Below are 14464 nucleotides of genomic sequence, written 5' to 3'. Positions count from 1 at the left end.
GGAGCATTCCCTTAAAATCAGGCATCCTCCTCTTTGAGCTGCCCTCCAGGAATTTGCTCAGGGGCCCTGCCGGGTGCTGCTGTGCTGCCTCTCTGCTCCAGCAGCTGCCTAACAAACCCTCCCTGCCTCTGCCTGCCTTCACAGCTCACGGATCTCACAGCTCTGCCCCAGCCTGAGCCACTCCTGTCACCCTCTGGGCTCACACATCAGCGGGGAAAGGAAAGGGGAAAGGGGAAAGGGGAAAGGAAAGGAAAGGAAAGGAAAGGAAAGGAAAGGAAAGGAAAGGAAAGGAAAGGAAAGGAAAGGAAAGGAAAGGAAAGGAAAGGAAAGGAAAAGGAAAGGAAAGGAAAGGAAAGGAAAGGAAAGGAAAGGAAAGGAAAGGAAAGAAGGAAGGAAGGAAAGGAAAGGAGAGGAGAGGAGAGGAAAGGAAAGGAAGAGGAGAGGAGAGGAAAGGAAAAGGAGAGGAGAGGAGAGGAAAGGAAAGGAGAGGAAAGGAAAGGAGAGGAAAGGAAAGGAGAGGAAAGGAAAAGGAGAGGAAGGAGAGGAGAGGAAAGGAAAGGAAAGGAGAGGAAAGGAAAGGAGAGGAAAGGAAAGGAGAGGAAAGGAGAGGAGAGGAAAGGAAAGGAGAGGAAAGGAAAGGAAAGGAAAGGAAAGGAAAGACAGTTCTCCCTCAGCAAGGCCAGGCACTGCCACTCCTCTGCAGGGCTGAAGGGAGGAAGCACAAAGCCTTGGGGAATGAAGCACAAGATCACTCCCTGCCTTGAACAGTTCGACAAGTGGGATCTCTGAAAGATGCATGAAAAAATGTCCTCCTGGAGCTCGGATCTCTGAGAAGGAGCAATTTAACAGCTGGAGGGGAGGACAGGCCACCTCATCCCAGAGCTGTGAGGGAATCCTGGGGTAAAACCTGCTGCACTGTCAGCTTGTGCTGTTTGTGGCTGGGATTTTCAGACCTCTTTGGTGGCTGGGAGGGCACCAGGGTGAGAAAGGAGCAGGGATCAGAGAAGGACACTGCTCTGCAGCCCCTGAGCTGGGGTGTGTGGGGCCCCTGGGCAAGGTAAAGCTGGGAGGTGTTTTGGATGGAGTCCTGCAGCCTCCCTGGAATATTCCACAGGCAGCTTTTGGGAGGGAGCTGGGGCTGGGTCCCTTTGAGGGAGCAGCAGCCTGTGGTTAATTAAGGAGCCTCGTGCTAATTGGGCTGTGCAGTGTCACACCCTGGTCACAGCAGCTCAGGTACAGCTCCACCGTGGATCTTCCTGGGGTTTGTTCCCTCCTCCTGTCTTCAGACACAGCTCTTTGGAGAGGCTGGGGTCGATCTTCCCAAAGCAAAGCTGCCAGCCCAGCCACCCCCAGTGCAGGGAGGGATTTGGGGGCTGAGGTGGTGTTTGGCAGAGCATCTGTGCAGTCCATCAGCCTCCCTGAACTGATTTCAGACAGGTAGGAGAGGTCAGGAGTGCTGAAAGACGAGCAGATTGTGCGTTTGTGGGATTGCAAACACGAGTGGGAATGTTTTAACCTGCTGCTGCTCTGCCCAAGCTGTCAGAGTGGCAGGGGGAATTGTTTGGCTCAGCCTTATTGCTCCTCATTCCCACAGTTTCCTTCCCTGAGCAGAAGTAGGAAAAAGCTACTGGAAATTAAAGTCTGAAATCAGTCCTCTGGAGAAAAGCCAGAGTCCTAAAAAGCAAATTGGAAACATAAGAAACCTGAGTGCCACACTCATGTGGAACAATAAACACTTCCTAATGAAGCAGATGGAATTTACCCAACCACACTGCCATCCCCTTCCTAAATGGAGGGGACACCAAAAACCAGCATTGTCGGGGTTTTTTACTGCAAGGACAAGCAGGAGGGAGGAAGGAGCCAAACCCAGATCACCACTCTGGGGATTCTGCCACGAGCTGCCAGCGTGGGCCAGGCTTTTCCCAGCCTCCCAAATCCCTGGCTGCTTTCTGGGGACTGATAAATGGGATTGGTGTGAGCCTGAGCCCAGGCTGGCCTGGCCTGGCTGCTTTGGGAGAGCTCTGAGCTGTCAGGGGTGGCCGTGGAGGGGTTTTGGGGATGGATCTCACAGATCTGTTGCCGATTGCCCTCAGTCACTTGGTGCTGGGTAATTTCAGGTGCTGCTGGGGGCTTTTTTGGGGGGGAGATGTTTCTGCTCTGCTCCCTCAGCCTGGCTGAGGAGCCCCAGCTGGATTTACACCGTTATTCTCTGAAGCCCTGCTACTGCCTCGGAGCCCACAGGCAGCTCCAGACCCAGTTCTGGAAATCCTCTCCCAAGGAATAACTGCAAAAGCTGTGCCTCATGTTTGGCCTTTCAGCCCATTTCAGCTTTCTCTTGCGCTGCAGGAGCTTCCTGTGGTGCAGAGATCTCTGTGTGGAGTAGCAGATCTCTCTTTGATCAGGGGAGAGGAACCACAAATCTCTTTCTCCAGGAAAAGAACTCAATTTCCATGGATTGCTTGGCTGCATTAAAGCTCCTTTAAAGTAATTAGCGGGAGCCCACTGGGGCTGTGTGGTTGAGCTCATCTCCATTCCCCTGATCCCTGCCCAGAACCAGGAGCTGCTTTAACACACATTTTTACACTCCCAACAGTGGCAGAGTATTTTCGGAGCCTTAAAAATAATCCACGGCAATTCCACGCTGATTTTCCTCCAGTGCCTTCAATGCCCCTTATTGTGCCTCTGCATAATCCCAGAGCCCTGCGGGGACCTGGATTAGGCTGGGGCTGCTGTGGGAGCTTCCCAGGAGTGGGCACAGCATCCCAGGGAGCAGCTCCGTGTCCTCACCCCTGCAGCAGCTCTGGAGGCACTGCACATTTTCCTTTTGCTTCCGTGGCCCTGGGGTGAGCAGCAAGCCAGAATTCCCTTCTCCTGGGCCAGGTGAGCCTCACAGGCAGCAGAGATTTCCCTCTGAATAGATGCTTTATTTCTGAAGCAGCTCGGAAGGAGAGGATGTTTCCCTCCCCTGCCTGCCCAGGGGGTTCACTTCAGCTGCTTTTTAAGGAAGTGAACCACGGGCTGATTTTTTTTGTCTGGAAGAAACAGTGATTGCTTCCCACCTCTGAAACCCTTTTGAGTTTAATGAAACCCTTTTCATTTTAATGAAAGCCTAATTCTGCCCTTCCCACTTCCGTCATTGTTGGCTTGAATTGCTGTGAGGGGGTTTAGGGCTTGGAAAACACAAATGTGCCTTCTGTGTAGGGATGGGGTAGAGGATGAAAGGGCAACATCCACAAGTTTAGGGGTTCCCCACTGAATTTTGCTGCCTTAAGAGGGAAGGAGCTCTTTATCCTCTTCATACACCAGTTTGTGGCAGATTTATACTGCTGAATGCTCACCTGAGCCCAGGTTTAGTGAGCTGTTGTTCATTCCCTTCTATCTCCTAGAGTGTGAGCCTTTTGATTTTAATGAAATCCTTTTTAATGAAACCCTGAATCTGCTGTTGACTTTTCCTTCGTTGTTGGCTTGAATTGCTGTGAGGGAGTTCAGGGCTTGGAAAACACAAATGTGCCTTCTGTGTAGGGATGAGGCAAACATCCTTAAGTTTAGGGGTTCCCCTCTGGATTTTGTTGCCTTAAGAGAGAAGGAACACTTTATCCTCTTCATACACTGGTTTGTGGCAGATTTATACTGCTGAATGTTCACCTGAGCCCAGGTTTAGTGAGCTGTTATTTAGTGAGCTGTTTTTTATTCCCTTCTATCCCCCAGAGTGTGAACCTTTTGATTTTAATGAAACCCCTTTTTATCTGAATGAAACCCAAATTCTGCCCTCACCACTTCCGTCATTGCTGCGAGGGGGTTTAAGGCTCGGAAAATACAAATGTTCCCTCTGTGCAGGGATGAGGTCAAGGCTGAAAGGGCAACATCCACAAGTTCAGGGAGTGCCCCTGTGAATCCTCCTGCCCACCCTCTGCTGCCTGAGGAGGGAACACTCCACGCTCTGGTTCACGGCAGGTTTGAGCTGCTCACCCCGAGATGCTGAGTGACCTGTTGTTTGTTCTTCTGTCCCCTGTAGAGTGTGAGCCCATCGAGGCCATAGCCAAGTTTGACTACGTGGGCAGGACTGCCCGGGAGCTGTCCTTCAAGAAGGGCGCGTCCCTGCTGCTGTACCAGCGCGCGTCCGACGACTGGTGGGAGGGTCGGCACAACGGCGTCGACGGCCTCATCCCCCACCAGTACATCGTGGTGCAGGACACGTATGTGACAGCCCCTGGCCACCTCGGGCTGTGGGGACAGCCCTTGGACGGGGCTGCCACCAGAGCCACCTCGGGGTGTGGGGACAGCCCTTGGACGGGGCTGCCTCCAGAACACCTCGGGCTGGGGGGACACTCCTGAGCCTGGGCTGCCTCCAGAGCCACCTTGGGGTGGGGTGACACAGCCCAGGGTGACACTCCTGAGCCTGGGCTGCCTCTAGAATCCAGAACCACCTTGGGGTGACACCCCTGAGCTCAGACTGCCTCCAGAACACCTTGGGGTGGGGTGACACAGTCTGAGCTGCCTCTAGAGCCACCTTGGGGTGGGGTGACACAGCCTGGGGTGACACCCCTTGGCCCAGGCTGCCTCCAGAGCCACCTTGGGGTGACACCCCTGAGCCTGGGCTGCCTCCAGAGCCACCTTGGGTGAGGTGACACAATCTAGGCTGCCTCCAGAACCACCTTGGGATGGGGTTTTGTGGCCAGAGGCCACAGGAGAGCTCAGCTTTCCTGGGAGGTGGAGGGGTGGTAAAGGAATTGTTCTGGTGTGTGGTGGAGGTGCACGGCTGGGGTCTCCAGGGAATCGGGTACACGGGAGGAGGATTTTCCACAAGGGGGAATGGCCTTAGGATGCAGGAGGGTGGGATTAGACTGGATGTATTGGAAGGAATTGTTCCCTGGGAGGGTGGGCAGGACCTGGATCCCTGGCAGTGCCCAAAGCCAGGCTGGACAGGGCTGGGAGCAGCCTGGGGAAGCAGAAGATGTCCCTGCCCATGGCAGAGGGGTGGAACAAGCTGATTAAGGTCACTTGAGTGGTTTGAAGGACACGTGGTGATTCTCAGGACCTTCACCCCGTGCTGGGTGTTCATCTGGGCTGGGAATCCAGCACTGCTGCTCCTGCTGTGGCTGTGACACCCTCCCCTCCTCCTTCCTAGTGAGGATGGGATGTCGGAAAGGTCCAGCCCCAAGTCGGAGATAGAAATAAACTCGGAGCCCCCAGAGGAGAAGGTGACCAGAGCTGGTGCCAGCTGCCCCAGCGGGGGCCACGTCGCTGACATTTACCTTGCAAACATCAACAAGTAAGAGCAGCCTTGCATTGTTTTCCCTGCTTGCTGATGAGTCCACTGAAATGCTTCCTTCCCTGGAAAAGGTTCATTAACCAGCACGGCCACCACTTCTCTCTGCTGCTCCCTCTTTTAACTCTCTCGTATTTTGCTGTCCCCTCTCTGTCACCAGCGTGGCCATCGCTCATTTGAAACCCCGCTGGCTCCTCTTCGCTGTCCCCAAGGTGCCATCTGGCCCCGTTGTCCCAAATCTGCCCTATTTTATGCTCTGAGCAGACAGGGGAAGGGAGGGGAGTGGTGGGATGAGATCTGGTGTCGTTGTCCCCGTCCCTCCTCGTGTCCTGTGCTCTGTCCTGTCTCCTGCACGTTTCCCACGTCCTGTTTGCTGGGGTGGGGGGACAATTCCTGCAGGGAGCCGTGTCCCAGTTTGTGATGAATGCCGTACCTGCAGTCCCACCATCTGGCCCTGCCTGGAGCACTCCTTTGTTTCTGCAGCACTCCTCACCTCGGGTTACTAACCATATGCTTGCAGTGGAACAGCACAACCCCCTGTTGCTCTAACCTTGCCTCCTCCACCAGAAATTGTTGCTTTAGCCACCACTCGACGTAATAAAAAGCTGGAGAATCGAGCTAGTAGCAGACTAAATTCCATCATCTCTTAAATAATTTTTCTAGACAGGCTTATCCCCCGTATCTTTCTGATTATTTCCTTCGTGTTAAAAAGCCCCCAGCTCTCTCCTTTGTGCAGTGAAGGTTTTATGTGATAATTGCAGTTTGATGGGAGGGGATGTTCTTAACCTTCAGTTAATTTAACGCGATCTAGTCTGTAAAGGCATTAGCACAAATGCATCCTTTTAAAAGGTTTGGACCCTGCTCATGGCCTAGAGAGCCTGCTCCTTCCTTCTGGGATTCAGCAGAGCTCCACTGATATCTGGGAAGCCGTGTTAATCTGCATCAGCTTGGGATCTGGGCTTTCTTTTATGATATTTGCTGTCTGAGCCACTGGAGTGGCCATTCTGCCAGTTATGGAGAGATTTGTGTAATAACAGACCTGTGCTGGAGCTTCACCATCTGCTGGCTTTGGTAGAGTTGTGTGGTTTTTAGAAACCTGGGGAATGGCCACTCCAGTTTTGGGTTTTTTTTTTCCCCCTTTACTAGGGAACCTGATATTTAGCAATAAGTAGCATAAGACTCATTTTGTTGTTTTTTCTTTAGGAATGAATCTTCTGACCTATGTGTGAACAGACTTGAGCAAAATTAAATCAGATGGTTTCGCAATGACAGTTGTGCCACCCACTGAATTATTATTTGGATGCCAAAATCCTACTGGAGTTAACACTTTCTTGCAGTTATTCATGGGGCTGGTGCTATATATAAATGGATCCTTCCCTGTATAATGGATGCCAAGCTTCAGACCTATGGCATAAAGTATTCTCTGCATTGGCCTTCCCATGATTTGAGTGGAATCGTGCTGTCAGACCTCATGGTGCTGGGGTAGAAACTAAATTCTTTGGACCAGTTCATCCATTTGACATCATCCCTTTGGTTTATCCGTAGCCCTGCATAGATAATGCCTTGTGGTCCTGCCAAAGCCATGAAAAAAAGAACCATCTCTTACCACCAGCAGTCATTGGAAATGATCATTAAAACCCCAAACTGGGGGTCTTTGCTTGCTGATCTCTGAAAATAATAACTTGATGCCTTGGGCCAGGAGCTTAGTAGACTTATACTGTGTCCTCCAGTCAAAGATTGTAGCTCTGCTCTTGGAATGTAATAAAAACACATCATCAAAACCTGTCGATGGCACAGAGGGTTGTTTTGTTTTGTTTTTTTTTCCAGTAAAAATTCTTCTCCTCTTGACCAAGTTAATCACGTTCCACCCAAGTTTTCTGGTTTTGCTATGAATGTGCACAGCTGCCAGGACTCAGTCTCGTTGTTAGAAGCGTGAAACTGGAATGATTTATAATTTATAATTATTTCACTGTACCGCAATCACTCCTCAACCCCCCCCCGGGCCTGTTTGTAATCTGGGTACCTCTGTGTCTCTTCCCATTGTCCTGTGTGTTGTTTTTTTTGGGGGGAATATCTTCAAATGTCAGCCCTGTGCCTGCTTGTATTGACTTGTTTTGCTTTTGTGACTGAAGGCAAAGAAAGAAACCAGAGTCAGGCAGCATCAGAAGAGCGTTCCGCCAAAGTGACAGCCACGGCCTAGGTAGTTCCCTGGCAGAACCAGCCTCCCCCGGAGCCATAGCCGGTTCCAGGCCCTCATCTCAGCCCATAATGAGCCAAAGTCTTCCCAAGGAGGTTCCAGACAAATGCTCCATCAGTGGCCACGGCAGCCTCAATTCCATCAGCCGGCACTCGTCGCTGAAGAGCAGGATGGACAGCCCGCAGATCCGCAAGGCTGTCACGGCCGGCAGGTCCAAGAGCTTCAACAACCACCGGCCCATGGACCCCGAGGTCATTGCTCAGGTGAGCAGCAGCCTCTGCTGGACGGCCTGGCCTTGGGCAGTGGAGGGTGTGGGGTGTGGGAGTGCCGGGTGGGGTTGGAGCTGCTGTCCGGGACACCCAGGAGGGAAGGGCAGCTCTGGGTGAGGAGAGGCTCTGGGAGCTGGCCTTGGTCACTCTGGAAAGGGGAAGGCTGAGAGAGGATCCCACTAATCCACACAAATCTCCTCGAGGAGTGTCAGGATGGTGCCAGGCTCTGTTCAGTGACAGTTCAAGGAGCCATGGGTTAAAACAAAGAAAAGTTCAGCCTCAGCAGGAGGAGGAGCTGCTGTCCATGAGGGTGCAGAGCCCTGGAGCTGCTGCCCAGGGAGGGGATGGAGTTTCCCTCTCCAGGCACCCCAAACCCACCTGGAGGAGTTCCTGTGGCACCTCCAGGTGCCCCTGCCTGGACACAGTGGGTTGGGCTCCAGAGGTCCCTTCCAACCCCAGGCAGTCTGTGTTTCTCTCAGTGCAGTATGAACTCAGGGCACAGCCCCAGCCTGGGCTTTCATCCTCCCTGTGTGCAAGGCACCGAGGGAAGATAAACAGTCACATCCTTCCTCCATAAAAACTTGGCCCTGTTTGTTACCCACAATTTAATCTCGGCACTAAAAACACCCATTTCAGAAAGTGGCACGGATTCCAAAGCTGTCAGCAGAGAATTAAACAATCACAACTTCAAGACATGAGAGAGATGAAGTATTTATTGTGGATTTAACAGCCTCCTGTCAGTCGTGCAGGCTTGCCTGTGGTGTGACAGGGGAAGCACGTGGAGCAGCAGAGCCCAAAGGAAAAGCAGGCTGCTGACTTTGTGCTGTGCTCCAGTGACATCCTCATCCTCTTGCAGGGCTCAGAGTGTGATCAGAAACCAGCTCTGAACAGAACCCTGCTGGTTTTCAGGAGTTATATTTACACAAGGGCTTTGAAGTCAGGGCTGGCTCCAAAAGATGTGGAGTTCCAGGTTTCCCCGTCCCACGAGGTCTCCAAAAGATGTGGAGTTCCAGGTTTCCCTCTCCCACGAGGGCTCCAAAAGATGTGGAGTTCCAGGTTTCCCCGTCCCACGAGGGCGCTTTTCCCGGGTGGATGTGCCTGCACTTGCATTTGCCTGTACCCAGTGTCTGCAGGGTGGGATGGATGAGTCTCCCCGAAGCCAAGGAATGCTCCAGGCTCAGATTACAAACCAGCCCTGGGAGACCTGACTGCTCTTCCTGGGGCTCTGCAGGTTCCTGAGGAGCTGGGCTGGGGGGAAATACGTGAAAATTAAACATCATTCTTATCGACAAAACAGCAACTCCACCTAATAAATAAGGGGCACGTTAAAACCCGATGGGTTTAATGCTGGTGGGAATTTGTGTTTTGCCATTCTGAGTACCTTGAGCCCATTTGTTACAGTGGAAATGTAGCGTACAGCTCCTGTTGTCTCCGTGTCTCCTTCCCAGGCTTTGGCTGATACAAATCAGATTCTTTGTTTTTTCAATTAGGCTCTGACTGAAGTTGTTCTGTCTCCTCTCCCTGCCAGAACCTTCACTCCATTGTTTCACTGCAGAAGAGTCTGGGGATAAAAAGGAAGGAGGAGGGGAAAATAAATAAAAAAGACGAGGGAGGAAAAACCCAAGCTGTGTAAAATCAGAGTTTTTCTCTGTAGTATCTGCTCAAACACCATCCAATAACCATCTTACATATTTCCCCAACTTCATAACGAAAATCTGCCTGGCCTCAAGATAGAGTGGGAGGTGTCAGATTTCTGCTTGTGCTTTCTTCCACCATTCCTTGACTGATTTACCTTCCCCACCCCCTGAAAAAGCTCTGAGGAAGCTGCAGCCAAAAGTGTGAGTCACAGCCAGGCTGAGCTCTGCTGCTCCCCAGGGAGTTGTGTGCACCGCTGGACTCTGCAGCAGACAGTGTGTAGGTTCTGAGACAAAAACCCCGTGGTTTTAGCGCAGAAGTTCTCTTTATATTTATTTGTTAGTAACTGTGATACTTTTTGAGAGGAAGGAGAAGTGCTGGTTTTGGTTTCTGCACGTGTTCCTGACATCTTCTGTGTTTTCTAAAATCCTGAGTCCTGTGAAATTCATTTCTGGCTCAGCAGGAAAACCAGTGAGGCAGCAAGAGCCCGGGAGGATTTCAGTGTTCAGTGTGTGGCCCATCAGTGCTCCCTTCAGGAATTCACTCTCCTGAATCTCACGTGCCAAATAAATCGCAAGAACGGGCACCAGTGCTTTGGTTTCCGTTCACTGCTGCAATTTGGGGCTTTACTTCGAAGTCTGGGCAGCATCAGGAGCACTGAAGGGCCAGATTAGCATCGAGGCAGTGCTAGCAATTATTCTGCTCCCTGTTGCAGGAAAAATTTAGTGATTATTGGCTGCGGGATGCTGCTCAGTTTGGTCCTTGAGGTTGGTGTTTCGAAAACAAAAAAACGCTCTCAAAATCTGGCTTTTCTCTGGATATCTGTGTGTCTGGGCAGTGCCTTCACTGGGCTCCTGTGCTGTGCTTGCAGGACATTGAAGCCACCATGAACTCGGCCCTGAACGAGCTGCGGGAGCTGGAGAGGCAGAGCAGTGTCAAACACACGCCCGACGTCGTCCTGGACACGCTGGAGCCGCTGAAAACCTCCCCGGTGGTGGCCCCCACCTCGGAGCCCTCCAGCCCCCTGCACACCCAGCTCCTCAAGGACACTGAGCCCCCGTTCCAGCGCAGCGCCAGCACGGCTGGGGACATCCCCTGCACCTTCAGGCCCGTCAAATCTGTCAAAATGGCCACGCAGGTGAAGCCGCCGGCCACGCGACCCAAACCCGCCGTGTTCCCCAAAACCAGCGCCACCAGCCCCGGCGTGGCCTCCTCTGCCCCTCAGCAGCCCCCTGACAAGTCCTGTACTGTCTGACACACCCTCTGGGTGCAGCTCCCTGCTGTTCCAGGTGAAGGGACTTCTGGCAGAAGACATTGAAATTCCTATTTAACGAGTCCTTGGACTGAAGGTGGGTCGGGAGCTCCTGAGCGGCCGCAGCCTCGTCCTCCCACGTCCCCAGGACAGCTCCTGCCACGCTTGGGAAACCCACAATCCACCATCCACTGTGAAGCTGGGCAGGAAAAGCACCAAGGGATGAGTTGGATGTTGGTTTCGATGCCTTGTTGAAGTGTTGGGCCGCTGGAAGGGACGTTTGGTGGTGTCCTGGTTTTGGATACTGGCGTAGTGACTTCTATATTCTGTGTTTCATTTATCACAGGGAAACAATAGGATAGATTTTAGTCTATTGCATGTTTTGGTGCCACCGGTTACGTGGAGCTTGGACATGCCTGTTTCTTGTGCATTATTATTATTATATTATTATTATTATAATTATTATTATTATTATTATCCCGTCACCCGCTGGTGCCACGGTGGTTTAAGGGTCTGTCTCGACTTCCATCACATCCTCTGGTTTCGTTTGTTTGCTCCCCATTCCTTCCCCTCAGGGCCAAAGCCTTTGGCCATCCAGCCTCATGCTTCAGTTGTCATGGAAAAAAAAAAAATAGTTTCCTCTGGAACACTCGTAGATTTTGTGGAGTTCTACGTAAGATGTGTCTGTGCAAATATAAACAAATGTGTTCCTGAGCTCTGGGAGCACAAGGAAGAGCCCAGTTGTTGCTTATGGACAATCTTCACTGGTTTCCCCCTTTGCTCTCCCATATTTAAAAGCAGCTTTATTGTTTCCAGTGTCATTTTCACAGCCCGTGGGCTCCGATGGTGGCGTTCGCTCTCGGGAGACTGAATGTAAAATCGAAAACGAAAAAAAAGAAGATAATTTTGAAAACAAGCAACCTGTGCTGGGAGCCCATCTCCAACCCACCCTCTGCTGGTTTGCCCGTCCCTCAGGACAGATCCTGACCCCAATCCCAGCGCCAAGCACTGTAAAAACTTCGCTCAGGAGTTGTCAAGCTCCCTGCCTTGTCCCTCTGTGCTCTGGGGATCTCTGCTCTTATAGAGCAGTGCAGGGAACACTGCTGGGGACAGGGATGTGACAGCACGTGGCCTCTGCACAGTGGCTTCCCTCCCTGCAGGACTGACCTGTGAATGAATCCTTGGGTTTTGTTTGTATTTATCCGTAGCCAGCAGCATCCACGGACTCTTTTGTACTCCCCTGGGAATTCTCCGCGGTGCCCGCGTTTATTTAATTTAATAATTACAAAGGCACGTGCCACTCAGCAGTGGAGACTGGCTGAGCCTCAGCTTTTCCAGGATTTCAAACAAGCTGCACGTCTTTGGCTTCCGTCAAATACTGAATTCAGGACGAGAGAAGAAAAGTCGTTTTTCTCACCCGTTAAAGCCGAGTTTTCCTTTCAGTTTGTGGGTTCCTGGTGACGGCAAAGTCAGTTTAATTGGCACTTAGGAAAAAAAAAAAAAAGAAGAAACGAAGAAGAGTTGCTGAAATGTCCTTTCCTGATGCATTTGGGATGTGACTTGGAGAAACGGGGCAGGGTTTTCCTGCGTCCCTGTCCATCCCCACACGCACAACCCCTCGTCTCTACAGAAGCAATCAACCCGTAATTAATGACCCTCCAAAAAGCTTCCTCTGGGCCCTGGACTGAGGACATGCAGGGAACTGGGGAGGTTTTGGTGAGAGCTCTGCTCGTTTCCCATTTCTCCTGAGCTTTCCTGGGGAAGCCCCAAGGTACGAGTGTCACTGTCCCTGTCCCTCCAGGAGATGCCACCAGCACCACCAGCCACCTTTGCTCTCAGGTTCTGATGGACTTCTACCACCAAGGAATCACTTGTTCTTTTCGGGGAAAATAAAAAATAAATAGAATGATTCAACTTGTAATTTTTGTTTTGCTCAGGCAGAACTTTCCGGCATTTCTTTTTTTAGTAAGAATTTTTGGGGTTTTTTGATTTCTTTTCTTCTTTTTTTCTTTTTTTTTCTTTTTGTGAGGGGTCTCAAATGACCGAAGTTAATCTGTGTTGTCAAGAGCAGGATCTCTGTAAATCGACTTTGCCTCATTTGAATGCCTTATTTTCTTTTTTATATTTTTTTATGCCTAGCACTCAATATTCCTTAGAATAAGTGTTCAGCCACGCACAGCACATTGGAGGAGCTGCTCTTTTCCAGCTTCAAGGTCTGAAGTGTGGAATGAGATGGAAACAAAAAAAATAAAAATTAAAAAAAAAAAAAACTTCAGGTTACTGTAACAGCAACTGTCTGTATCTGAATTATTACTGTGCTTCTCTAACATCCACAGCTCTGGGACAATCCTGCTGCCGAGGGCGAGGTGCTTGGCAGGATCACCTGGATCATCTGGAGCAACTCAACTGGAATTCTGGTGTGCACTGTGATTGACACAAGCAATAGGACAGGCTGGAGCTCGTCCTTCCTCTTCCTGGGGCAGGAAAAATCACACACGGGGAGGGGACGGAAGGAGAAAAATCACACCCAAAATAACGGGGAAAAAAACAAAAAAAGGAGATTTATTTTTTTTTTTTCAGCCTGTCCTCCTCACTCCGTGAAAACACGAGGCTGAGAGGACGTTTGCCACGAGTGTTTTTATGAGCAGTGGCTGCCGGAAAAGGTGGGAAGGAGGAGCTGGGAATGTTCCCTCCCTGCGGAACCAGGAGAGGCCGGCGTGGAGCAGACAGCTCCCTTGGTTTGGGAGGTTCCAGTGTCACTGCACATCTTCTCACATCCCCGAGGAAATCTTTTAGCTCTTCCACAGAAATCCTCTTTTTTTCGTGACTTTTCCCCCCCCCCCATGATGTTTGTGTCAGATATAGAGACGAAGGAAGTGTTTGATAACTGGAATTACGTCTGTCTGTTCGATAGTGCTTCGTATGAACCTTGTTCATCAGGTGTTGGATTGAAATAATCCAAAGGAAAAAAAAAAAAAAAAAAGAAAAAAAAAAGAAAAAAATACAAAAAAAAAAAAACTTTTAAGGTGAAACACGGTTTTAGGTGATTAATCTGAATGGTTTCTGAAGCTCAGACCTTTTCTGGGTTATTTCCCTAGTTGGGAATGGAGCAGTGTGCTTTAATCATTGCTTAATTTCTGCCTCTCTGAGGTCGTCCAAAGTTTATGAATTGTAAATTTGTCCTTCATGTCCGAGCAGTGGGACACGATCAAACCCCTCTCACTTTATCTGTACTGGGTATTTCATTGCAATGAAAATGAGTAAATAATTAGAGTGCACTGTGACAGCAGAACAAAAAAAAAAGAAAAAAAAAAAAGAAAAAAAAAGTTGTTGTATATGTCTGTATTTTGATACCTGTTCAAAAGGAGTCTTTGGGTTTCCTGTGCTGAATACCTCATGTGTTGGGTTTTGGGAGTTTTTGTTGATTATTTTTTTTTATTTTTCCTTTTGAAAAAATTTTTTTTTTCTTTTTTTAAGGCAAGATTGTTCTTGCACAAAAGTAGGTTAAGATAACCGAGTTCTCATAAATTTATTTACTGAATCAAAAGGCTTCAGCTTGGCAAGAAATCCCACCTTGTTGTGGTTGCACTCGGTACTCGGCGCACCTGGACGAGCTCCAGCAATACTGGGACAGGAGAAGCTCCTTGCAGGTGGAGTTTGCTGCCTTATTTCTCCTCTTCTCCGTGTCAAAAACCTCAAATCCAGCGGAGCGTGGCGCGGGTTTGGGATTCACGGAGCCTTTTGGGAGACGTTCTGCAAAAAAATCCCGACGCCGGCGGTTTCTCAGCGCTTGGGATCCCTCCCAGGGCGTGGACTGGGGCGGCTGGAGCCCGCCTTGGGGC

The 14464-nt window shown here is 50.4% G+C and overlaps 1 protein-coding gene across 2 annotated transcripts in view; it reads left to right on the top strand.

Annotated features, from left to right (window-relative positions):
* SRGAP2 (SLIT-ROBO Rho GTPase activating protein 2) overlaps window positions 1-12511 on the top strand; it is a 94244-nt gene extending 81733 nt beyond the window's left edge. For both annotated transcript variants that reach the window (XM_066335908.1, XM_066335906.1), the window contains exons 19-22: window positions 4016-4196; window positions 5129-5272; window positions 7402-7729; window positions 10242-12511. In XM_066335908.1, coding sequence (XP_066192005.1) covers window positions 4016-4196; window positions 5129-5272; window positions 7402-7729; window positions 10242-10625 — 1037 coding nt within the window. In that variant the 3' untranslated portion in view covers window positions 10626-12511. The remainder of the gene's footprint in view (window positions 1-4015; window positions 4197-5128; window positions 5273-7401; window positions 7730-10241) is intronic.
* Window positions 12512-14464: the final 1953 nt, after the last annotated feature.

This window comes from Sylvia atricapilla, chromosome 25, assembly GCF_009819655.1.
Source record: "Sylvia atricapilla isolate bSylAtr1 chromosome 25, bSylAtr1.pri, whole genome shotgun sequence".
NCBI lineage: Eukaryota > Metazoa > Chordata > Aves > Passeriformes > Sylviidae > Sylvia > Sylvia atricapilla.
The sequence above is the reverse complement of the archived record's forward strand: the minus strand, read 5'-3'. Positions and strand labels throughout refer to the sequence as shown.